At 38.8% G+C, this 27,441-nt stretch overlaps 1 protein-coding gene across 6 annotated transcripts in view; it reads left to right on the top strand.

Annotated features, from left to right (window-relative positions):
- The first annotated feature begins 474 nt into the window (after nucleotides 1-474).
- The window catches only part of cadm1a (cell adhesion molecule 1a), a 391,315-nt gene continuing 364,348 nt past the window's right edge, over nucleotides 475-27,441 (top strand). For 2 of the 6 annotated variants that reach the window (XM_038708106.1, XM_038708111.1), the window contains exon 1: nucleotides 480-652. In XM_038708106.1, coding sequence (XP_038564034.1) covers nucleotides 580-652 — 73 coding nt within the window. In that variant the 5' untranslated portion in view covers nucleotides 480-579. Of the gene's footprint in view, nucleotides 653-27,441 lie in introns of all 6 variants that reach the window. The other 4 variants (XM_038708107.1, XM_038708109.1, XM_038708110.1 and 1 more) reach the window with 3 other exon arrangements.

Raw genomic sequence — 27,441 nt, 5'->3', positions numbered from 1 at the left:
AGAAGGAGGCATGATCCTGCTGTCTTTCTGCTCTGTCAAACCAGCCCACTGCTTGATTATCTCCTGAATCAGGGAAGTGCAGGTGAAGAATCACCGGAAACCTTGGGGGCCTCCTATGGCCTGCCCTGCTTGCCTGCCATATTGCCTAGCGAGCTACTACATGTGGATGAATTAATCAGTGCTGTGTCTGAAATGCCCAAAATACAAAAACATTTGTAAGTTTAATCAAAATGTTTTCTGTTCAAGGGAGGCCAGAGCATGAAAGGATCAATATTGTTTTTCTATCAGGAGGACACGCCCATCCAATTAAACCACACACGGACACACGTCCCTACCACTCCTGCAGCACAACACTGTTAAAATCATTGAGAGCCTGGCTCTGTTTTGTTTTTAATTCGAAGTAAATTCAATGAGTATAAAACTCATTTATTCTAAGTAACATGATTTATAAAAACTGCAGATTAAATGAATATGGTAAACAGTACCCTCCCTTTCTCGCATCTCATTAAGTGAGTCCCGTTGTAGCTGTAACGTTAGGTGAAGCTGCCTCGCTCTGCCATACTGAAGCAGGTGTCCAACATGGCGAACACTGGCAGCAGCTCTCTCGCGACTATTCTCTTTTTATTCATGCTTCAAGCGGCTCTTCATAAAGGTAGGAGTTTTCCTAAGCTGTCTAAAGGGAATATAGCCTATACTTTCAGCTCAGATTTCCATGGCTGTAGATGGAGAAGTGTAACGTTATTTTATCAGCGGGGCAATTTTTGAAACGGAGCATTTGGATGTATGATGTTGAGAGAAAACCTAACTGTCCGTAAAGTTGAAATAAGAATAGATTTGTGTCTGCTATGTGCACAAAGAGGCGTTACAAAATACACTGCATCGGAATATATCACTTTGGTCAGCTCACCATTATAAATCACAACTGCCAACTCTTAAATGTGGCCAATTCTGTTGTGAAAAACAAAAACAAATAGCGTGGTCTTCTGTTGCTCTGGAGGGATATAACGTTAGATCTACATGCATTTGACCTGCTCAAATGTTTGTTTGGTCACTCAGCTAGCTTGGTTACTTTTTGTGGCATGTTGTTCAGAGCGGAGCCTGGACTGCTGTAAATCACAGAAAACAGCGGTGCGTTCATGTAGAATATGCAGCAGCCCTGACAACGTGCGGTTTGAGGAAACGCTACGGCAAACTCTATTCAAAACTCGATTATTTTAAGTGGACGTCAATGACTCAAAAAAGCATACGTATTACAACGTAATTCAAGACTTGTCAGTAATAGTGTGCCTTTTAGATAAATTCGGCGTAAAGAAAGCTCACGAATCAGCAGTTATTTTCCATTTAATCTAAGTGTTTTAGAATTCGTTCACTATCGGCCACGCCGCTGGATGTCGAAGGGGATACTCTTAGAACGACGGGCGAACCAGTTATAAAAGTTGACATTATAATGATACAAGTGCTGCTCAGTGTTTTGGGTGTATGCCGAAATGAAAAGCACCTTCGAGTGTTCCAGACTATGTCTTAGTTTACCTCCTAACACGCATGCAGTCTTGCTGGTAAACAAGAGAAGATTAATATGCCCGAGTTTCCAATTGCGTTCCAGACTGTGTTTTCGTAATATCGGAACTGGATTTCTGTAGCATCATACATGGAAACATCAAAGCTTCATTCGTGTGTAACGTTAGTAGCTTAATGTGAGTTGCTTTCAAGAAGCGGATAGGTTACAGATAAAAGCTGGGTGAGAGTGAAAACTACGACGTGTCGATTTTTCACGCTTTTGGCTTTTACACGATTTGGGTGATGCTTTAAGTGGTATTTGTGAGTTGGCGGGCTGCGGAAAAGGATCACACGTTTTTTTATACCAGACTAAAATGAGATAAAGTGCATGTTGTCGGGGGGTTTCATAGGCTGTGTGCTCTGTGTTTAGTCATGAAGTGTTATCATTGGGATATTTAACGCAATGGTAAGATGAAGATTTAGTGAAATTGTAGGCTAGTGGCCACGCACCTCCCCAAAGCAAGCGCACGCTGTTACAAACTGGAAACCCGTTCAAATAGGTTACACAATTATATAACTGGTTAAACTATTGCTTTGTGGTGAATTTCAGCACAGTTTCAACCACCTATTATAGCCTATATTTACGTTAATTCAGTTCTTTCATGAATTATTGCTAAGTTATGCCGCATAAAGCTGCTCTTCATAAGAATATAACCCCTTTTTATGCTGAGTTCGAGCTTCTAATGGTGAGAATGACAGGGCGGCAGATGTCGACGGTTGTCACATAGTGGATTATCCACCAGGCTTAATCCATTACAACGTTTTATCCATTAAAATGGAGGCACACTAATCATGTTTTTTCATGACAAGTCAATGAAACAGTCCTGTAAAGCACAGCAAACTAAACAAGGCACTGTTGTTCTTTGGACAGTGGGCACTGCTGCTTTACCTTCATGGAAATGGCTCCACTGATTTCAAACAAAGCTCAGGGCACGCTTGCACAAAGCATATCAATTATTTACTTCCAGGCATACTGTAGGCTCACATTGTGCTAAGCATTGCAGGATGTTTTTTTTTCCCCCCTCCTCAAAACAAATAAATGGAAGAGAGTAAGAATTACACTGCAGCCAGGCAAAGAGAAGGCTGCATTAAATTTACCTCAACTATAAGTTCCGTTTTGGCATGCAGGCTAACCTCATATGGTCATCAAATCACACAAGTGCCCCAAATTAAATGGATTTACGAGAAAGCATTCACAGTTCACTGCCTCCCACTGCCATCGCTCTTGTTTCAGAGGACTCAGAGTGGATGCAAGTACCTCCCAGAGATAATGTTCATCCTTTGGAAATAAGTTAATAAGTGATACGTCATTGGTGTATAAAGACACTGGTGTATAGTCAGTCATTGGTGTATAAAGACACAATATATGTTATTTTGACTGACTCAGATAGGAAGTGGGTCTTGTCCATACTATTTCCCATGCTCCTTGTATATTCAGATAAAAAGCAACTGACTTTGGTGATGGTATTCTTTCTTTAAAGATTAAGGATCTAACTGAGCTCTGAGATGACCACCTCCTGTATTTTGAGGAAAGAAAGAAATCTAAAATTATTTTATTGTAGTAATTGGAGAGAACATGCACTATATATAATACACAATATCACCAAGGTAACAATATAAGCACACAGCGATGTAATGAAATGTATATATTTTTGTATATTAAGTAAGTCTGCTGGCAATCATATAATGGTCTAATTGCAGTCATGAATTTGGCTTCTGCAAATAATTAGACTTTGAATAGGTTGTGGCAGTGACATTTTGCATTTAGATTCTCCGCCTAATCTCACTGTCATTAATGAATTGGTGATTTATAGAGTTGGGCATTTTAATGAAGTTTTATTTATACTGTAGTTATTTTTTTTATGTAATGAAGGCACCTTTTCTTTTATTTTAATGTTCAGAAAAAGTATTTTGTTAGAAAACATGGAAGAATAATTACCCAACCATCCAAATACTGACTGAAATAAAAGAGATAATTGTGCACCCTTATAGTGATTAAAAGTGCCATGCAAGGATATCTTGTATCCTGTTGTAATTTATGCATGGCGGTATGTTATTAAAATGAACATCATTTAGTCATCTTTATACAATTCCTTCTGTTCTGTGTAGAAATATTTAGTAAGTCCAAGTGCAATGCAGATTATACACGTAGAACACCAGGGGCATGGCACTTTACAGGTGGTATTTAAGAGTGCTGACACAGCACGCTTTGACCACAGGCTTGCTGAGACTTGAAAACTTGGTTGGGTAATCTGTCAGCAACAGTGAGAGGCATCTCTGCTTTCATTTTTTTCAAGTTATGTAATGGTGGGATCATGCAGGTGAGAGCAGGGACTGTTTATTTGATTGCAGGAAAAATTTATGTTAACATGACTGCGCCATGACCAGGTCATAAATGTAGGTATGGTGTGTATAGATGACAAGTAGATGAAAGATTGCCTTTGTTCTCAGTTCACATGGTTCCTGTGCGTTTGATCTTGGATACTGATTTTGTTTCTTATCTATTTTTCATGAAGTTGCAGTGGATAAGAGCATCAAGAGTTATGTCTATGGCGTAGACTACAACGTCGATTTAAGCTTTGCCAGGGAATCCAACGTATTTGCCATTGATGGACATTTTCAGTGTGCAAATAATCATGCTCTCTTCAGACAGTGTTCGGGAGTAGATCCCTCTGGAACTTTCTAGTGGTACATGTGTTGAGTTAAACCACCTATTTTTCTTCTGACATTGTTGTCACACCGTTGTTGACTGAGATGCAGCACACTGGACATCTCAGCATGGCAGATGATTATTTATTTTTAATTTTATTTTTTTTAATATGGAGTATAAAGGATACATTCATGCATAACTGAAAGCACAATTTATTTTCTGTATGTTGGCAGTTATTGGCCTGAGTTTACTGTTTATTCTTTATTTACTGCTACATTACTGATTAGCCTACATACATATGTAAGCTAAAGGATGCGTGAACTGCCATCTTTACTGCGTCGCTGTGATGATTTATGGATTTTTTGTACTCATCAATATCAGGGATATCATGGGATAACTTAATCAGAGAAAAATCATTTGGTGGGATTTCCTAAATCTATGAAAAGAGTTTTATCTTTTGTCAAAGTTGAGGCTGCAGTGTGCATTTATTTGTCTTAAATACACAATGGATCTCAGATGTCATCCATGTGACAGCTCATTTATGATTTTGATCTCCATGCTGCCTGCTGGTCCCTTGCAACCTTTGAGCCTGGTTTGCTCTTCAAAAGAGCTTTATCGCTTCTCTCTCTGTGCTCAGCATGTCCAGTCTCGTACAGTCGTTTATTTTCATGGGGTCTTAAAGGCAAGAACTGAAAAGGTGGTGCAAGATACTTAACTCTAAACATGAATTATGTTTGCCAGTTATTGAACAAGTTAGCCTCATATATCAGTTGTGATTAACAGAGCTTCTTGATGCTCACTCAGAAGCAGACACTGAGATCTGTGGTGTAGCTAACGGCTGTTTTACTACCTGACCTTAGCGAGAAGTGATGCAGTTTTAAGTGTGTGTGTGTAATAGTCCACACAGGCCTTTAAAATGTTCGGACTAGTCATTTGGTCAAAACGTATTATGTTTTACTTTTATGGTGGATATAAAGCAGTTTGTATAATGTCATATCTGTTGTGTAATTTATCAGCATTTTAGTCATTGTTTCTGCGTGAAGCCCTGAAGGTGAAAACATTATAATTAGGACTGTAACTAATGCTTTAATTTCATCTACAAAATTCATCTAAAAAAATTGTGAAAAAGTCCCCTGAGAGACATCATCACTTTACTTGTTTTGTTGGACCAACAGTCCAAACCCAAATGAATTTTGTTCATTTTTGTTCAGAGTTAATCCTCACTTTGGTGTACAGATTCAGTGTTTGCAGGCCTGGTCTGATACTAAGAATACGTATTACTTATATTGTATAATATGAAATTAAACTAATGCACTTTACATTTTTCCATAACTTTATTTTATGGTGTTGTAGCATTAGCTGCTTTGCTTGTATAGCTGCTCCCTTAGAATGTTGCACACAAAGCAGTTTTACTTTATTGACATTAATGATCATGTTTTCTTATTTTTTTGACTCTCACAGTACATGTCATCACAAATATCTTTTACATTTGAAACGGATAGGTTAATTTGTTAATACCATGTACAGTATGAGTACTAAAGAGCTCTGTTGGTGCTGATCTGGCTGCAGTTTTGTTAGAGTTTTAGTGTTCCATGATGATCTAAATGCGGTTTTACAGACTTTTCTGTCCTGACAAAAATAATTAACCAAATAGTTGTATTTATTTCCTTTTCAGACCTGGTTTGTGAATTGCCATTTTTGTTATCACTGTGAACCTGGCACAAAACACTGCCTACGGGCAGCTTCAGTTACAAAGAAAACCCGTATCAGACTCTGTTGAATCCTCGTACAGAGTGGTTTGGCTCTGACTCAAGCTGGTAGGAGCCCCTGGTGATGGAAAACAGGTGTTGAAATGGACTTGTTCTCCCTCTGTACCCCCCAGCAGCCTCTCCAGCTGTAATGAAGAACAATGGCTTTATTCCTGAAGGGAGGGGACCCCAAGTGACCCCTCCTCTTCCTCCCCTTCCTGCCCCCACCAGTCTGCAGCGCTTGTGCTGGCAAGCCAACAGATGACTGGGCTGGGTCGCATCTGGCCTCTGTGCACTTAGTGTAATCAAAGAGAGAAAAAAGGTTTATGGCCTACTTGTTAGTGTGCCGCCAAGTGATGGGATGTCAAGTAAGCACCCGCTTCCAAATCTCTTGAGGTGCTGGGGAGGGGGGTGGTGGAGAGAGTAGGCGTAGGCACCAATCTGCCATTCTGAAAGCAACCTACTGGCCTAGGTTTCTAGATTTATGCTGTGCTGTACAGTTTGACAATCTGGCTATGAAACAAGTGAAATCACTCAAATTCAACTGACATTTGAATATTTATGATCATATTTCCATAATGTGTTGATGCAGAAAAGGCTACTGAGGTGAATGCAAATATTTTCCAAACATCACTTGTCGGAGTCTTGACCAGCTGAAGCCTCTAGCAAGTGTGTATAATAAAAATGAATGCAGAAAAGTTTAAGAAATCAGTATATCACATTAGGAGTAAGAGCGACAGAAAACGACAGTCTTAAGGAGCCAAGGCATTACAAGGCTGTGATGCTTTTATTCAGGGATTAAAGTAAACATGTCGTGTTCCCAGTACTTTTTCACTTTACTGTATCTCATGACCAGCTTACCACTGCTTGTACTTGCATTTTTTTTTCAGATGAAGTCATTTTTTTAGCTCGATTTGGCTTTTCTGAGGACTTGGGCGATGTTGCACAGAGTGGTACTAAGTGGAACTGCCTGTCCAGTGGCCAGATTTGGAAACCCCATGACTGTAATCTTTACTGATCTATTCAATCAATCAGTAAATGTTTTAATATTAGCCTCTGTAGCAGTGTATGTATGTTGGTGAGTGATCAAGGGTCAACTCTATGGAAAGCGGAACGGGAAACAGAAAAAACTCCAGTTCTAGAGTCATTGTGCTAAATAAATATAGGATTTAAGCATTTCCTTCCTCTGACACTTCCCTCTTCCTCCCTTCACTTCTCTCATTCAGAGAAATGAGCCTGGTAATATTTTGAACCTTTACTAAATAAACTCAGTGCAGCTGTCATCTTTGAGCAGGATTGACTTTTATTTTTTGGAACAAAATGTTTCTTAGTCATCACCCGCTGCTTTTCTCTACTGTCTGTCTGTGTTATGGCACCGCCACGGATCAACTGTCACTGTCGGAGACATGCAGTGATTGGCTGTGCTGTGTTACATCACGCTTATAAAAAAAAAAAGAAGATGATTGGGCCAAACAGCGAAATCAAGACAGAGACAGTCCGGCTTGCTCTCTGTGGATTAAGCGGTTGTATAGACTCATGTTAAATTAATCAATTTGTCTGCTGGCCTGTTTTGCTGCCATCTTCGCTTGCTTGATTCAAGGGCTTTTCTCTTTTTAGTCTGGTCTTCAACAACTGACACACATGACTAGTTGGATTGAGGCCAGGTGACTTGGCCAGTCAAGAGCATTGCAGCAAGTTCCTTTAGCTGTATGTTCAGGCTAATGTACTGGTACTTTGTTATACTATTGTCTAGAAGAGGCTACACTTCGAACACCCTTACACACCCTTCATTGAATTTATTCATTCTTAAACTCAACAAAACCATAACGGAGAATGTCTTGCCAATGTTATCATGTTAAGTCAATAGTTGCAATAGTCTTGTTAGGCTTTCTTTCCCCTTTATACATGCATTTGCTCATTTTAAATCTGACACACAAATTCCATGGCAAGTTTAGTTGAATTTAATAATTCAATGGTGGAAACTTTGTTTCTGGGTTGGAATTTGTGGTGGTGATCGAGCAGTGGATAAGACGCATGCCTCTGGTGTGGGAGACGTGGGTTCATTTCCCACTGAGACATCCACCAACATGCCCCTAAGCAAGACACAAGGCTCCAGAGGCATGTGACCTCTGACATGATATAATATACTTATATACTTTTTATATATGTACATTTTTAGTTCAGGTCAATTAGTCTGCACTTTGGTGCTTCCAGAGCTTTTATCTTGACAACTTCGGGCCAGATTATCATTATTGGTATAGATTTTCTGGACCCCCAGAGCAGGAGTCTTTTGTTATTTTTGTAACTACCCGATCTTTCCTCTTGTGTTTCCATCAGGGCCCTGAGAACTGATGCTGTGCTTCAGTCAGACTGTAGAGCAGGGGTGTCAAACTCATTTTCACCAAGGGCCACATAAGCATTATGTTATTAGCACGGTTACCCTCAAAGGGCCAGTTGCAACTGTATAAACGTAACTACTCCTTAACATATTGTTAAATAACTGTCTCTTTATTTTATGTAAATGTATGTATTCAAGGACATTTATCAGATGTAAAAATATCGCCATAGTAAGAAAATGTCTCTGTTATTATAACAAATAAATTAATTTATCAGATTTAAAACCCCTCATTACTCCATCAATCAAAGATCAAACGTTTCAAGTAAATAACAAAGACATATATCATCAAACATAAGCTTTACAGTAACTTTTCACTTTTTCACAGTCCAGGTGCAGAAACATGGTAAAACAAATAATTGTGAGCTGCTAATAACATGAGGGACAGATGTGGCATTTGATAAGACAAATAGTCCAGCTGCACACAGCCTTGCAGAGGGGATACATCCAACTAATGAGAGAGAGTTTGATTACTTGGGAAAAATGCTGACGTAAAGGCTACTGGAGCCTAAGCCTAGGTCACACTACACGATTTTTAGCCCGATTTGCCGCTCGGCGACCGTCAGGCTGGGATCGGGAGTAAATCAGCGGTCAATCTGCGGCTGCCAGTCGTTATGTGTGAACTACTCAACAACGCATCAAAACGGCTCCCCAACACATATCTGACACCATCGCCGACGCTAGCCAGATATTTAGCATGCCAAATATCTGCAGAAGTCGGCTGACTTGACATCCACATCCAGCCAATGAGAGCGGGCAGCTGGCACCGCAAAACACATTTTACTCACCTCCAGCTCTCTCTGTAGCTCAGACAATCCCTGCTACCTGGATCCCTGCTACCTGCGTGTGCTAATCCATTCTTTCACACAGATTCTTTGTCTGTATAATTGCTGTCTTTATAATAGCAAACAACAGCTGTTTTGTCTATAGGTTCGCGTCATTTCCCGTTTCACATTTCACATGCGTTTTCTTGACAAAACGTGGTTTGGAGACCAGCGTCGAGTGACAGTCGTCGTCAGCTGGTGTAGTCTGTGACCCCCTGTCACCGATCAGTCACGTAGTGTGAACGCCACAATGACGCAAGACAGAAAGTTGTGTAGTGTGAACGGCACAGCCATCGGCTGACCCTGAAAGTCATGTAGTCTGCACGAGCCTTAACTAACGTTGATCCTTCATCATTGATACTGCCTCAAAACACAAAAAATATAGGCCTAGCCTACCGGGTTTTCTCCTTGAAGCACAAACATGTATTCACTTTCCCACCATTCATGCAAATTGCTTTCCTTCTGCATCAGTTTTTCTCGTCTAGGACATTTAGGGATTGTTTGTATACATTTCTCATCTCCAATTATCGGAAAACTACCGTAGTGGGTGTGGAAACATCGCAGTCTTGTGGCGGGTCACAAAATCTAAATGCATTGTGGGAGATGTAGTTTATGGCAGGATAGACTTATTTTAGGACAATCATGAATCTTTAAAGCTTCTGTGGGCCACATAAAATGATGTGGCGGGCCGCATTCGGCCCGCGGGCCTTGAGTTTGACACATGTGCTGTAGAGCTAGAGTTTGATGGGGTCTGACATTATTTAGAAATAGCAGCCCCTGCAGCAGCTGGCCACCAATTCAGTTTCTTGCTGTCTGACAATGTCAAAACCACACACACACAAAAAACTGTGGCCTTTTATTGTGAAGCACAAGGAGGAGCCCCGGCAACATCAGAGGGCAGCCTCAGGCAGGTGGATCTGCCCCGAGCCTCTGACACATGGAAGCAATCCTGACCAAACACTGACAACTGGGATAACACAAACACGTATATGATCACAAGCCAAAAAAAGGGACATTTTCATACTAAAATAAATATGATTATGGCTATTGTTGTAGCATTAATGATTGGAATCATAAAAGAGAAGTGAAAATGAAGACAGTTTATGTATAAAAATACATTTAATTGCATTTGTTTCCTAACAGAACTCAAGCCCTGTTTATTTTTACCTACATTTATACTACTGCTATCTGACTACATGCTTGATTTTTGTTAACAATCTCCATGCTATATATTCCCAACACTGGCCTTTATTTACATCAACAGAGATAATCAGTTATATTAGAGACATGCCTTCACTCTTATTTTTTCTTCAGCCTTGGTTATTTTGATATATTCATATAAAGCACATTTTCACAGCACTAACTCCATAAGTGCAATAATTCATTCATGCCATTGTCATAGAGCTATACTGTTTTTTATTATCTAATTCTTTCCACTTTGCTGTTTTTGGATCAGTGTTGAGGTAGTGTCAGTTAAACTCTACACTTTAAATGTTTCACATTACAGACCTATCAGTTCAAAGAGCATCCCTTTTTTTTTATGGGAGTTGAGTTTAATTGATAGTAGCGTAACAGCTATACAAAATGACTAAATGGAAGCAATTGGAAATAATGAGTGATTGAAAATAGTACTTTTGCTAAAAAGTGGTGAATATGACACATCTGTTATTATACTGATGTAAATGTTCATTATGCTTATTGATTTTGGTGATCATAATTAATTTGACATAGTATGTAGTTTCAACAATGATGACGGATGCCTTTCACAAGTTATCAGTGACCAAAGCGAATCAGTGGACCAACTCACTCACGAGTCATCTCAGCCAATAATGTGGAAGGTAATGTGAAGTCCACTAGAGGAACTCTAATAGTAAGACAATGTGGAAGCCCTATGTGTGTGGTTGACTAATCTAATCTGTAGTCCCAAGTGAACCATTGTCAGTCACAGCAAGAAGTGTTTTCCATTTTGTTTTCTGAATTTACAAAAGACAACAAGTGGCCTTTGATTGCTCTTTTCCTCCCAGTTTGAGGCCTTCATCATCTCGCTCTGCTGTGGAGTCACACGGAGGCATCACTTGCTGTAATTGGGCCCATTTTGCCTGCATTCATAGACACAATGCAGAGTTCAACAATGAATGAATAAGGAATCAATGCATATCATTTGTGCTTTCAACCAAATAAACAATACAGCTGGTGTTTCGCTGTAATCATCTGAGGGGAAATGAATGCCCTTCTGAATACAATACAGGTATGCGTCAGCCATTGCAGCACAGTAGGCTTGAGTGATCTGGGTTCTCCCATCTTTCATTTTACATAACACTCCAGCTTGTATTACATTTCAGTGAATTTGCTCCTGATGAGACGCTTCAGGCTCTTGCACTGTCTCCCACGGAACTGGATCATGTCTCCCCACTCTGCTCAGTTCCTCTCCTTTGTCTCATCTATTGTAACCCGGTCTTGACTGATATTTTCTGCACTAATGCCAGACAACCGCTGCACAATAACGCGCTCATCTCATTTTCTTTGTGTCCTAGTTGGATGATGCAGGGGGAAATCTTACCTGCTGAAGTACAAGGGGGGCCTCCCTTGTGCAGAAATTGTAGATTGTGAGGCTGCAAAGTATCACTTAATTTCAGTAAGTGTCACAATCTCTTTTGCGTGAAAAAGTGCCTCTAATAACACAAAAACAATACCTACCTGAGTCATTTTGTTTTCCACTAGTCATTCACACCAAATAACACTATGTATCAGTGACGAACGGTAATCTATTACAAGTATAGCATATTGTTTTTTATTATTTCAGTTACCCTAAAGTAAGTTTATTAACCCTTGCCCAGCTCTTGGTTGAACCTGGCTCTACTTTTGCTGCAATGTCATGTCATCTGACATTCGATGTAGAATATTCGTGAATGGGATATTTCGGTTTACCTTGTGCTGTTCGGTCTCTATATGCAGCAAGGTTTCAGTTGTACACTCTGCTGTGCATTGTACGAGAATTATTTGTTATACAGGGCGTTCCCATTTGGAATTGACCCAAATGTGCTACTGATGCATCTCATACAGGGTATTACATGATCATATTCATGTAAGTTATTATTGCAATGGCAGTCTGGGAAGTTCTGTCCTATATAGTGCGAATGTAACTGTGTGTAATAAAAGGATCTTGCCTCTGTCCAAAGCAAAAACTAACGGCAACAATTTAAAAAAGAGTTGATCCATCAGCATAGCAGTTCAGTTTCCGTTTTGGTTTAATATTCCTTGCAGCCAGCTAGCTCCTGATAAGGCTGTCAGGTTCCGTAGCGTACCAATATGAAAATCAGAGTTAAAGCAAAAATTGCACGTTGGCATCAGAAATGGAGTCTTTTGCCCAGTAAGTCTATTCAGCATTTAGAACAGTAAGAATTGGCAGCAAACATCTCATTGATGGAGACTCAAGAGGATGTTGAATGTGTGAACTCAGGGTTTTCCTGACTCACAAAGCACCTTTGGTGGAAAGCTTTCCACGCTTGCAATCTAGTATTTCTATGGGGAGATTTGGCTGTGATTGAGTAGCATTGTGTTTATGATGACTTAAACTCTAAGTCTCAACTTCACCTTGACTTCTGTAAGATTCAGATTTACAGAATACATGGAAAAAGACACTTCATCAAACAATATGAAAGTCCATAGTATAGAGTACAAGACTATTATATATTGTTTATATTTCTGGCACCTGTCTTTCAAAATACTGGAAATAGGTGTACAGTTGGTTGTTTATCTTCCGGAACACAATTAATCAGGCCCTCAAAACAACAATATTTCAGCAACTAGGACAAACCACCCCCTGCTCTCCACCAGCCTCTGATCTGACAGACTTTGAATCCAGTTCACTGTGCATATCCTCTTGCGCTCTTGCTTGAAAAAGGCATGCAGTAACACTCAAAAGATTATGAATATTTTAAAATAACTTTATAAACAACAGGAACACATAAACTAACAACTCCTCACTGAATCTTACAATTGGACGGTCCTTTTTTTTGGTGATGTAGTTTTCTTTTTTCCTCACAGATAAATGCTCACAGAATACCAGTGATGGTATAACATATTTTAGTTGAATCTGGTTTTGGTTTTTGTTACAATCAAAAGCAAGTTCTTCTGTTGACCACCCCCCAACCCTCCACACCCCTCAGCACTCGCATCTAACAAGCACTCAGGGAGAAATCACATCCAGCGGGAGGTTCAGATACCAATTTGTCTACCAAAGGGAGCAAAAGCAAAGTGCCTGCGCACCACGCTCCCACACAACTTTAATGGAGGAACAACACTTGGAACCCAGGCCTCTTTTACCAGGTCATGGCTCTTTGCTTTTTGTCTTCAGGACAAGCTGTTATGCTGAAAGTGTTGTCCTTCCATTACAACTTCTCTGGGATCGTGACTGTATGGCATTACTTAATAAGTAATGTTTGTACAGTTCTTCTAATTAACAGTAGATCAGATGCAGTGCAGTCAAAAGACACTTCGCTCTGTGTAGGGGTTGAAAGATTTCTTGTGAAATGTAGGACATCACTGACTGAACTTGAAATAAATGAGGCAGACTGAGACAAAGTGTCTACAGTTGCAAATGCAACTGAAAAATCATTAATGAAGTGAACGTGACAGATTGATGTTGTCTACTTATTAAAAAGAGGACAGTGGCGTATTTATGGGTTTTGGGTCTTAAAATTCACACAAGGCTTAACCTGCTTCTTTAGCCCTAACATACTTGATTTAAATGAGCTAAAATGTTTTTCTTTATTTTAGGGTTTACTGAAAGTAGTTTGAACCACCATGGGAAGGGTGTGTGTCTCCGACTGAAAATAGGAATGAAAGAAAATGTTTGAACCCAGCCCGTTTTCCAAAGCAGTTCCTGCTGCTTTGAAGTGTGTAGTATTTGTTGGGCTTCACTTGGCTGTCAGATTAATACCTTCTCGACTGAAAATGAAAATGGGTGAAGGAGCAGTTAATCCGCATAAGAATATTTTTTGAGGATGAGAAGCTGCGAGTCTAGCAAACTGTCTGCGTATTGATTGGTTGTCTGGCATTGCAGAGTTGACCTGACATGCCAGGATCATTTAATTCCCTCTACATTGCTGATTGCTGAACACAATCTTGGCTTATCTTAACATTACTTCTTTGAGTTACCAGTTGTGATGATACTGCTATTTTGCACGTATTGTATCTGTCAAGGGGGAAAAAAATTATGCATTCTGAATCTGTGCATTTCAGAGGCCACTGACCTTTTAAAACTGTTTACTGTTGACTTGAGATGTCATGGCTGTTTTCCATTAATAATTGATCAATGATGAAATTACATTTACTTAGGAGGAGGTAAATGTTGTCAGCTTCACCTATGTGCAGTGCTTTACAAGTATACTTATTTTGAAGCTAACTGAATTGACATAACCTAACATAACCATTAATGTTACACAGCTATTAACAATGTAAATCCATCCAGTCTCTCCTCAGAGGCAGTCATGCTTTTACACTTTTGTCACAAAATAAAAACATGGGGGGGGGGGCAGCTTCTATAGTTTAACCTGAGCAGAAACAACGTGACTATAAGTCCAGGTCATGGATTCAAGGACACTTTAAAGGTCCATGAGAGCGGTGAAGCTGAACCAAAGCAGTAAAGTTGCGGGCTGGACAACTAAACAATAAGCTGAAACTCACTAGAAAGCTCCTTTTTTAAAGCGGTGCGATGGTGATAATTCTCTTTTTACATTGTTGGATTGTTTTTATCTTGTCACTTGATACATTTTTATTATAAACAAATATACCTGCTTTAACAGTGTTTCCTGAGGAATAGAGCTTCACAATGAATTTTTTAATCAAATTTTTTATTAGTCAATTTAATGACTGTTTAATGAACTGTTCATTTATCCTAAATATATATGTCTCAACTTGCCTCATTAATATTTCAGTATTTTATTCAGTCATCACCCTGAAAAAGAGAAATATAAAGCACATTAGAATAATGATTACAGAAGCATATTTTAAAACTAGTCGAATTTCCTAGTCATTGCCACGGTTCAGAAATTACTTGTGTTCGATAAAGAGTCCGCTTGTGTGCAGACAAAAAGTAGACCATTATCTGTGGTGCTGTCTTGCTACCGTCTTGACAAAGCACTCCGGGATGCTTTTGCTCTTAAGTGTTCATGTATAGCAGTTGTACCACATTTTTGGGTCACTGTATAAAATACTCCCCAAACCTTAGACGGTCGTAGGTGAGGTGTTTTAGCTGCAGCTTGTTCTCCCTTGCTTAGCAAGCACAGTAAGCACTATGCAGCAAAGCTTTGACGCATGTTAAGACAGCCCTACTCAGGAATGATGAATTAAATTAAATATGTTCAACTCAGGTATGTCTAAGAAAGATACAGGATAACTATGGACACTATTCTGTTAGGAAACCTTATGCAAATGGTAACTTATATCAAGTCGAGGCTTATTTTATTTATGTAACCCAGAATTAAAAGCTTGACTAACAGCGCTTACAACATCATAACATCCTCTCATGCTCCTTTCAGAAGGAATGCCCCCCCCCCCCCAAACCATTTAATGCTGGAAAAAAGTGAGACATAAGGCTGTTCTCTTACCCTTCAGTGTAATTTTGTGAACATGACTGACCACATGCAGAATGGACCATGTCAGTTTACATACAGTGACTTCAGTAGTTCATGATCCAAGCCTGTGGATTATCAAATGGAAATCTGAGACAATGCGCTCGCTTACCACCGCCTACATAGCCACTTAGCGTGTTCCTGTCACTGTACATATTCCATGTCAAGGCTGACCTGTTGAGCAGTGCTAGCGGAGGATGGTGTTTTCTCCACACACAATGTATTACCTCCTACACCAGGATGATTGGCTAATAATTGTAGCTTAGGAGGCTCTATTAGTGCTCCTTGAAAGCCATATAACACCATTATACCTCAAATAGGAGGTCATTTTTTATTCATGGATCAGACATAAGCTTCAGTGTGAATGTGCTCTTGTGCCAAGTTTATACTTAGTCTGAAGGATGCCAAAGTCTCAAGACCTCATATTGATTACAATGAAGAGGGAAAACATTCGGCCTGACTCCTCAATCTGAGTGGTCTACCATAAATTGGTAAACAATTTAGGCTAAAGTTAAGTAGTAACCAGCCACAATATGTTTGTTAATTCCAGACACCATAACATCTGTTGTATTTGTGCTACCATTCAGCAACCTCTTTACCTAAGAACCTGATACCTTCGTTCGTGAATTACAGCAAGAAAGTGAGGACAATCAAATCCTGGTAAATTATAAACCTTGCCGGGCCTTGGTCCTTTTGAGGAATGTTTTGGGAACTTATAAATAAAAGTTTCGTCACCTACCATCCACATATAACCAATCTACAAGTTACCTGTGATACTCCGATGCAGTCCGTGCAACGTCAAATCTCCTCTTCCTTACCCTTGAACATGGATACAGCCATGGCTACATGGCTTGATTGTCCAGCCTTTTTTTTTTTTTTTGTCGTTACCATGTTGTGTCACATTGTAATGCACGTCATAAGCTCAGCAGCTAGTCAGGCACGCACTCACAAACACTTGTGGAAAAACCACACTAAGCTGCAGCGCACACAGTGACGAGATGTCCACATGCTGCCTCCCCTCATCCCCACCCTGATGTAGAGACGGTGCACAGTTAAAATGTTACTCATGAAAGATCAAGGTGTTACAAATGAATAACTTACCACTCTGAAACTCTTACTCCAGTCTAGGTTGCTAGGCTGGATCAGGAACACGTACAGCTGAACCGAAGCCCTGTTTACTGGCTTGTCAAGACCCGACTTACTCTGCTTTTCATTGGCTAGTAGTCCTTAACTAGGTACTGTACATGTGCAACTCCCAAATAAGATCTGTTAGAAGTGAGATGCAACCCACCGTTGCTAAAACAGAGCAGTCAACACACAGGGTGAAAAGAGGTCTGCAGCAATGTGCAGCATGATAAAAATTGTGTTTTTTGTGAACCATGTAAACCTATTCTGTTACAACCCCTAAATAAAATTGTGAACCTAAAATTGAGCATGACTTCTTTAATGTGCCAAGTGGGGTCTGCCTTAAATGTGTTGTCTACCAGTGTGTTATAGTCAACTGGTGCACATAGAAGCACTTTTTTAAACATGGGAAATTGTTATGTGATCGTTGGTGTCCGGTGTGCCAGCTATTTGAACAATGTTATAATATAACAGCATAATTACAATCCATTCAAGGTCAGTTGTTTTTGTTAATTTGTTTATCAGAGTTGGATGGTTTAGTTGGTAATCAATTGGTGATCCCCCCCCCCCCATTCTATTTTTTAATATGTTAAAGTATTCTGGGGTTGGTCAATAATACTCTGTGGATGGTCAATAATATATAAAAAAGTTGCACAGTGTGAAAGAGCACATCAGACAGTAAAAATCTATTAATTGCGTCGTCGTCTGTCATCCGCAGATGGTGCCACTTCAATCTCCTTTATATTTTGTCACGCTAATGTGCTGAAAGATGACATGGGTGGGTCATTTCAGAGCAAAAATAGCAAAGGCTTAGTATGACGGCCATGTCAGTTTGCCTTCTATTTTGTCAAAGTAATGTTTAGAAAAATGACTGAACTGTGGGTCATTTCAGAGGAAAAATGGAGAAAGTAGTAGACTGTAACTGCAGGTCCAGCACTGGTAAATTTTCAAGATTTGATCTCTGAGTATCCACTGTAATATTAAGCTGAACCCTGAACATGTCATGTTAGGACTGTAACATACTGCCCATTAATCATAGGGAGTCACATTAATAATTTAAAACTGAGCTCTCTTCTTAAGTCCTAAAATGCCGGATACTATCTGGGCATTCATGCAATAAGAAGTGGATGAAAATTTTGTAAAGTGAACATGTATTCTTGAATATGTGAATGTTTCTTTCTTGTAACTGAATTAGGCTTGGGGTTACAATAAATTCTGAAACAACATTATTATATCAGTTACACTGCACATAAAGTTGTAATGTTAACAGGTGTGAAGATGTAGGTTGTGTTTTTTTTTTTTTTTTTAAACTTGTTTTAATGACATTGAATTTAAGGACAGTGATTCATGAATGAGCAGTTCTTAACCAGGTGGAGAAATGCATTTCTCTGCATTTGAGTGCATGGTTGTTTTAATTAAATATCAAAATGACCACAGTTAATCAGCAGACAGCAGGCTTATTGAGTTCTTGATTTAGAGCCATTACTACTTTACCCCACACTTAAAGATGGCTGCAACATAACATTAATTGAAATGAAGATGAATAACAGCGCCTATGATAGACGTGACCTGTTCAGGATATTTGCCCGTCTTTGCCCAGTGCATGCTGGGATAGGCTTTACTGAATACTCATGTCTCTCTCTCTCACTGTAGGCTACATTGTTGTACTTATTTTTATTTTTTACTTTTCAGATATGTTCTACTGGTCTATTGGTACTGACTGAAATGTCTACGAGTATCGGAATTGTCAGATACTAAAACCTGCCATTTAATGTCTGTCAGATTGATCCTTTGGTTTTATTGTTGACCGTGATGTTACAACACAAAGTTTGGGCCAACAAGGAGAACAACAAACGCACGTGTGTACAGCTGAGCTGGACTTACTTTGGCTAACGTTAGCCTTCAACTCAACAATCAATCATGATATCAGTTAAATGCTAAAGTTACTGTTACCTTCTGATCAGGTGCCGGCGTGCTGTTGCGGTAACATTGGGCGACATTAGTTTCGTTTGACAGTGGACGGGCTGTAACATTACAGAGTTGTTTTTTTCGCCGCTGCATCCGGTGTGGGATTATCCCGGACAAGCTCCAGCAACAAGACTGCGCCTTCGGCTGTCTAAAGTTTGGAGTATTTCAGACAAACACTCAACAATGTGCTGCTCCGTGAGCTCTGTGAACTGGAAATGGCTTCACTGCAGCACAACTCCTGTCCACAAATAAGTGAAGCAGCATGAACACGTGATACGAAAGTATCCCGTAGCACTTTGTCTAGACGGCAGCACCGCAAATCATTTATTTTCAAATTTACTTTCTGTCGCCACACAAATTTACTTTCTGTCGCCATACAAGCACGGCACATTATCAGACACGTAGTATTTCTTCATTGCCTTCATGTTAAAAGTAATTTCTTTCTAATTACAGACAATCTGTGACTGTATGTACAGTCTGAATCCTTTCAGGTGTTCACTGATGCAGAAATACATTTTTATCATACTGCATTACTTAATATTGAAATGAATCCATGTCAGAAACATGTAAAGTAGCCTAATTAATGTCTGTTGTTATTGTTATCACATCAGTGACGTGGGAATTTGATTCATTTTAAGATTTGCTGCTGTTTTCATTATTCTAATGTGTTTCATCAGGATGATTGAATAAAATATAGATGTATTGATTAGAAATTGTTTTGATATTTATTTTGGATAAATTGGTATGTTAATCGAGTAATAGGCAACTTTTCTTTCTTTAGAATAAACAAAATTAGTCGTTAGATTAATCGAAAAAATAATCGTTGGATTAATCGACTTGAAAAATAATCGATATGTACAGCCCTACTAAAGAAACACATTCTGTTGGTCGACTACAGAATGAAAAACTTTGTTGCGTTGAGTTTATAAAGCTCACTGTTCACTTTAGCCAAATGGAGACTCCTGTGATGCCACACAGGCTGAAGCTGCTGGGGCAAGAACCAGGAAGCTGACACAGCCACTTCCTATATGATTTTGAGTTTGTTCCAGTGAGTAATTTACCCTGGCTTAGAGACTGACAATGTGTTTCCCACTGAAATTAATGAGCAGTTGGAACAATTGGACTTGGTTTAATGGAGGTTTAGCTTGGACGAAAAACTTTGGAGAAGTTAAGAGGGTAATTTTGTCACTGCTGTTTATTTGCAGTGTTGACCTTCAGGGTTAGTGTTGAAGGTTGAAGACATGTCGTTAGGTAGATTCCCACAAGCCAAGCTAAAGGAATCACTCCTCTGTTGCTTTTCCTAAGGTTTCTAAAGCTGATGATACACGGGGCAACTTTTTGAGCAATGTTGCTGGTCACTCTTGCTAGTGGCAAGTCCGACTGTGTTTTGAACGGAGAGGTGCGGGGCGGGTGGTGGGGGAAGGGGATTACGGTAGTAATCTTTACTCATTACCATTGACGGCAACGTTGCCCTGCATGATTGCTCTAAAAGTTACTCTGTGTATCATCAGCTTAACAGTTTTTTCTTTTTGGGCTCTGGGCTAATCTGAATCAGTTTCAAGGATAGAGGATACTTAAAGCCCACTGGGTCGCCCACTTGAGCTAGTTCTACGCTGCTTATATCACACAAATGTTTTTATAGCATGGACAATGCTACATATCATTAGGTTAGATTCAGATTTGGTAACCAAGAAAGACTAAAACAAAGTTGTGCCTCCCTACCTTTGAAACAGTCATAAAGTCCGAATATGTGTCCAGTCCTATATTATTTATATTCCGTTAATCCGTAAGGGTCCATCGATCAAATTAATTAAAACGTGTTTTGACAAAAATTAAGTTATGAACATTGTCATGTATAGTCTATTGCTCACTGTCTGCTAACTTTATTCATCACACTCTTAAGTGGTAAGCTTAGGCTTTTATCCTTTCTAACGTAGGCTACTGGAATTTTGCAATTATGCATGAATTTGGCGTAGATTCGCTGTCTCTTGGCGGTGAATCAAATTAATGATTAGTTTTGATATGTAATTCGATAGCCTAATTTTTATATGAATAATATGCATACATTTCAGTTCACTGATTGATGTAAATAAAAGCCTGAGCCATTAATTGAAGTTGTACAGTGTTTACTTAGTTGTCACTGTATTATAAGCCACCTTTAGTAAGAGAATATTGGAGAATGTGTGTGTGCTGCCTCGCCATGCTGTTATTTAGAACATGTTAGAAGTGGTAGAGTGTTGTTTTTTATTTTGCTCTATACACTGTTTTACTTTTTTTTATTATTATTATTATTTTTTAAAAACAAACCTACTTCCAAACGGGACTGTAGGCACCATCAAAGCCAATGGGGTTATATTCTCTGTATTTATTGTTTTATTCAATTTAATTGATAAAGGTCTTAGCCAGGTTAATATTGAACCCATGACATTCCCTAGTATTTCTAAAATCCTGCCATGGCCCAGGTTTATACCAACCTGCATGGAGTTTATATTATACAATTCAATATTTGTACATGGTGGGTAGTATAAAAGCTAATTTGAGTGTTCTGTGACTGTGTTTTAAATTAAACTACTTTTAGGTCCATCCAATAATAAACAAGTAAATGATTTAGCATTTTACTCTAGAGTTTTATTTCTGCTAGAGTATAACTGAACAATTTACTGAATAAATAAAAACTTTGAAAATTGTAAATAATTTTGCAACCTCTGTATTTCTAAAATCCTGGCTATGGCCACAGTTAGCCTATAAACATTGGTGTGAAATGATGTTAGGTATGGAAAATATGCACACATCATTGGATTTAAAACAATGTCTGTGTGTTGTCAGTGGCAGGATTTTATATGGGACAATTTTAATGTGAGGAAAGCTGGTGAGACTGATTATTTTTACAGCAGCTGCTTCAGACTTTCATATTAGCAGCTCTGGCACACCTGTGTCAATATATCTGTCAGTACTTCGGAAAGAAGACAATCAGTTAACAAAACTCGGTGCAATAAATAATTTCACATAATTAAATCAAAAGCAATTATTCCTGCTAGATGCTTCCGAATGATTTTTCTCCTTCGGAGAAATAAATCAGTGACAGTTCTGACGATCAAACAGTAATTTAATTCATTTCTCAAGTGACAATGACAAGTGTTCACCTTATGAATTCACTGTTAGTGTTTTGCTTGTTTGAAAATTAACAAATGTAAAAAAATTGAAAGATTTGACTGACATTTGTAATGTTTTTTGGCTTTTTATATACTGAGCAATTTATAGATAAATCAATTGTGAAAATACTCTTAACTAATGCTTTGCTACCAGTGTAAGTGAAAACTACAGGATGTGAACACTGATGTATTTAAATCTACTAAAATAACTACTTAAAGTTCAAGAACAACATTTTTTTGTTTTGATATATTAAGTCTTCAAAAGTTTTATCAATCAATGGCAATACTACACCTATCGTGCTAATTTTTTAAAATTAAAAAATAGCTGGCTAGCTGTAGTCAGTGTGTCTGGTTTCATAGATGTTGATTCTAGTCATTTGATGTACTTTGATGGTAGCCATCTGTTTTCTAACTTCAAAAGAGGACAGACTACTGGTAGATCATTCATTTCTCGTTTCCCCCCAGCCCCGCACAGCCCCATGCTGCAGGCTTCCTCTGAAGTTTTGTTTTATTAAAGTTCCTGCATGTATGGCAGCACAATCAGGGCCCCCTCAGAAACAAGGGGATTATGGTGCACCCAGGCTAGTCTTTGAGAATAATCAGTCAGGCCTGTGGAGAGGCAGCCTGGTAATTTTCCCTACTTGCGCTGCCATCAGTGTAGCATCACTGTGTTCCTGCATGGAATAAATAGTGCATCAGTCAGTCTCAGCTCTTCATGCTGGTTTCACTAGCTGTGTGTGTGTGTGTGTGTGTGTGTGTGCGCGCATGAGTATGCATAGCCTGCAGCCATCAGTGACAGCAAAGTAGTCATAGTGACTTTAAAAAGGTGACAGTAGTTTTTATGTTACAGAAAAAGCACTTACAACTTACAAACCATTTCTTAAAAAAACAACAACAAATAAGTAAAGTACTGTGTACCATATGGTACTTCAAACCTGCATCAAATTCAGATACATTCTTTTGGGTTTATATGTATTAAAAAAATATTTTTTTTGTTATGGTATTTTCGACTTGATCTACTGTAATGGTTCTCACTTGGTCTCATGGTTTCCTCCAGTTTCTTGATGACTACATCATCGTAATCATTAAATATAATGTGATGGCGTATCATTACTCATTTCCCCAGGAGCTTAATAAGAACTAATATTTTATATTTAATAATATTTAAGGGGGTGCCTCCTCCATAAACAGCTGCACGAACGCCTGATTTTTAGATTTTACAATTTGATATTAACATTATTGAGACAATGTAAAAGGGATGCTAACACTGCCAATCACAGTGAGAATCAACGCACAGATTTGAGCAGGTTTCAGCTCATTACTTTGCTCTTGAGTTAGCTTTGATTTCCCATTGGCTGTCGCAGATAAATTAAGAGTATTTCTCTATAAAAATGCATGTAACTGACTCAAAAATGGAAATCCAGGCATGTACATTTAGGGTAAGAGTGCTTACCCAATTGTATTAACCTTTTCAGTATTCATAGTTATATAGCACTGCACTTCATGCTTGAAGCTAAAGCGTATATCTCACCCGGTCTCTTTAGAAACACCCCTGTAATTTCTTAGGGCTGCGCTTTCTTTTCTCTTTATTTTTGAAAGCGGGACTGTGTTGCCCTAAAATCTGTAAATTTGAAGAAAGATTAGACATAGACTATGTGTTCTCTGACCCTTTGAATCACCACTAACAGCTGCCTCATTTGAACTGCTTGTAGTAATGTATTTAGTCTGTATAGAAATACTACACTGCTTCCATATTTAGATTCTTTGAACAGCTTTAGATAACATATCGTGGCTCGTGCATGACTAGAATTAGTTCAGCTTCTCTACTTCCCAGGTTGAAATTAATATATTACTTATAGGACTAATAGGCACCATACTGTTGCCATCCGATTAACCATTTGAACCCCTTGACGCCTGAATTTATTTATAAAATGTAATAAATAAATAAATAATAATTTGCATTTTCATTTGCTTTCAAGCTGATGTTATAATAATGAAAGATTGTTAATTTGTCTATAGAACATATAAAATATATAAATTCAGGTGTGATGTAGATATGATGCAAATTAGCGACAAAAGGCATAAATGAGAAACCAGTGCTTGCAAAAGGTTCCTAGGTATGTATCGAATATGCACAAACAGGCATTGGGGGAATACATGCACTATCTCAGCTGCAGGCTGAAAGGAAGAGGTGTGATACAAATTTGCGACAATTGGCGTCAAGGGGTTAAGATTTCTTGGATTGTGCAGTATCTCATTGCAGTAATACACTACATCAGTAAAAATGTAAAATTGTTCATTAAATATGTATTCAAATCTTATTTCCGGTAGGCATAAGCCCAGAGATCATCGTGTGTGTGTGTGTGTGTGTGTGTGTGTGTGTGTGTCTCTCTCTACCACTGGTCCCATCAGCCTAGTATTTCTTGAGCGTATTTATGACTGTATCCTCAACCTAACTACTCTTGGTTGTGGTTTTGTGTGATCCATAATAATAAAAAAGCTATTTTATTGACTGCTGTTTTATACAACAATTGACTGCTGACTTCTCGCTCTTCTTAAGCGGCTGTTAGGTAAATATGTTAGTTATGTCAGTTAAGTTACGTTGGATACATGATGTCAGTTGGCTGATGAGGCCTGGCTTGAAGTCAGTGTTCCAGGTCTTTCCATAGGTGTGAGACAGGTCTTATTCATTTAAACTAAGGGGCATACCCCAAACGATGATAAATAGCTTCACAAAAACACTAAAATATGTGGTAGGTGTTCTCTTTTGACTGTATAGTGTAGAAACATTTGGTTTTGCTGTAGAGACATAATTGACCAAACTTTTTTCTTTATGATCCAAAGTGTACTGGAATTGTGGTGGAAAGTAACTAAGTACATTTACTACAGTACTGAACTTAAGCACAGTACTAAATGTCTACTCAACTGCATTTTAGAATTGTTGTTTTTACTCCACTACATTTATTTTACATGAGTTGCTTTGCAGATTCAAATTATTAATAAAATATATAAATCAAATAATAAATTATGATCACCCTGAATTAGTCCCACCTTTACTAGCATAACATTAGTGATAATCCAGTGATTTAATATATATAATGCCATTTTACATAATGAGTACTTTTACTTTTGGTACTTCAACTATATTTTAATGATAATACTAGTTCTTTTACTTAAATAAATTTACTAAAATAAACCCTGCAGGTTTTAAACAAACCATTGCAAAGATACTTGTTATGAATGCACCAATAAACAAAAGATTCATACACGACCTACACTGATGAACAAAGCTGACCTTTTCTCCTAGTCAGATAGAATTGCTCACACTTCTCCAAGCAGCGAACAAAACCTTATGGTTCCCTCCCTGCACTTAGCCTTCATCAAATATTAATTATTTCCAAGACATTGTGGCTTCGTTCACACTATGGTAAACTTATCCCAGCTGACAGAAATATGGGCTGAGATGTGATGCTTAGTACTTGCTCATTTATTTTTTCCCTCTCAACCCAAATGGAGCACTATGTACACATTCATTAGCATGATGCTGCTTGTTCTCTCATATCTAGAGTCTGCTTTCAGAATGCTACTTATGAGCCTATTAGAAGACATTAACTCAATGTCATTTAATGGAAGTGAGGTCTTTATGAGATCAGAGAATAGGTGAAGATGTGTTACCCAAATGTCTAGCTCAGTGATTTTGGGCCTTCAGGCAGTGTTATCAGATCACAGAATTACTTCTCTGGCAAAACACAAAGTTTTGGTAAGGATGATTTCTTGTGAAAGAAAATAACATTTTACTGTTTTGTCATTTGGCCTCACTTGGAACAACACGACATCCTTCCAGTGAAATCTGCATGATACTGGATGAAGATGGACCATTCTCTGTGTGTAGAAAACTCTTTCATGGGAACTCCAAGCAGCCTCCTAAACCCTTACTGCAAGAGTCTGTGTATTTGATATCGTACACGTTTCACATTACAGACTATCAACACCGCCGTTAATGGATTTCTCTGATATGGTTGTATTTTTGCGCTCTGTGCTAGGCCTTGGCTCAGGCAGGATACAGTGTCTCCAAAGAACAGGTGGAGCACCACACCGTTTCAAGAGATTAGAGGTTGGTCAGCTTGAGGAACCAAATCAATACATCCTCTCAGGGATAGGATTGACCAAGCATTGATCCAGACCTAACAGGAGCTGAAGATTCCCCAGAACACAAGTAGAGGTCTGATAACAGTGTACCCACCTCAGCTTGATTTGTGAATCACAGAAACCAAGGTGGCATGTATGTGCTTAATACAAGTCATTAGCATGTGGACTGTCCAGATCCTTGTTAAAATTACATTACAAATTCATCACAGTATTATGTTGAATTTTTCATTAATTGATAACAACTGTCTGTAACATGTATACATTTTAGTTTGACAAGCCAACTATTAGACCTTTTCCATACACATATGCTGGCTTGGCTTGACTCGACTTGCATCTCCATTACAACAGGGCTACCCGCTTAAAGGTGTGTTGGCAGAATGAGTAGACTCAGCAAGCGAAACGAGAGAGGGAACAAGAGAGCAGTGGTGGTCGAGCAAGCTAGAGAGTTAATGAAAAGAGGCATTAATGAGAACAAAGCAGTGAATCAGAGAAAACAAAACGTCATTTTCTGATTGTTTCATAGTGGAAAAAAGACAAGCGAACACGGCCACACCCTTGCGCAACCTGTGGGAAGGTACCGCATTGCCAGACTTTGTTTGAATGCAGCCGAAGTGAACACTTTGTCGTGTGTGTGTGTGTGTGTGTGTGTGTGTGTGTGTGTGTGTGCGCGGGGGGGGGCCCTTGGGTAAACTGACACACAGACTTGCAGCAACTGAAGCCCATCTGACATCACTGCATCCCGCTTGAAGGTGGTCGGGCACGCTTTGGCCTGACTCCAGAAATGGTCAATCTTGGGTGCTACTCTGTACAGCTCGTTGCATTTTAAACTGGTAATTGAAATGGAAATGCAAATGGAAGATTATCAGAAAACAAGGAGGCGTCTTATTAAAATCTTAAACAATACTTGTCAAACAGGAAAAATTTAATTAAAGGCTGTTTACAAGCCTGTGGGGTAAATAAAGGCTTCTACATGAGAGTTAACACTATGTTGAATGTTCGGTTTTGGACTTTTTGCAACTCGAGTGAACCTTTGTGCACATGTCCAGGGAATTGTCTCTTTTCAAAAGTATGGGACAAACAGTAGAAATAAAAGAATACGCTATATTGAAAGTAAAACTCATTACCCTTCACCTGCTGTCCGCCTCTACTGAGGGACTGAATGGTCTGTTGGACTTATTCCTATGGAATGAAAGGTGCCTTGGAGGTTGCTGCAACATATGAATACTGTACACACAGTA

Source organism: Micropterus salmoides, unplaced genomic scaffold (assembly GCF_014851395.1).
Source record: "Micropterus salmoides isolate LMB-PRFRI ecotype aquatic unplaced genomic scaffold, ASM1485139v1 Ms_hic_scaffold_9, whole genome shotgun sequence".
NCBI lineage: Eukaryota > Metazoa > Chordata > Actinopteri > Centrarchiformes > Centrarchidae > Micropterus > Micropterus salmoides.
Note: the sequence above shows the minus strand (reverse complement) of the source record. Positions and strands in the feature narration are given on the sequence as shown.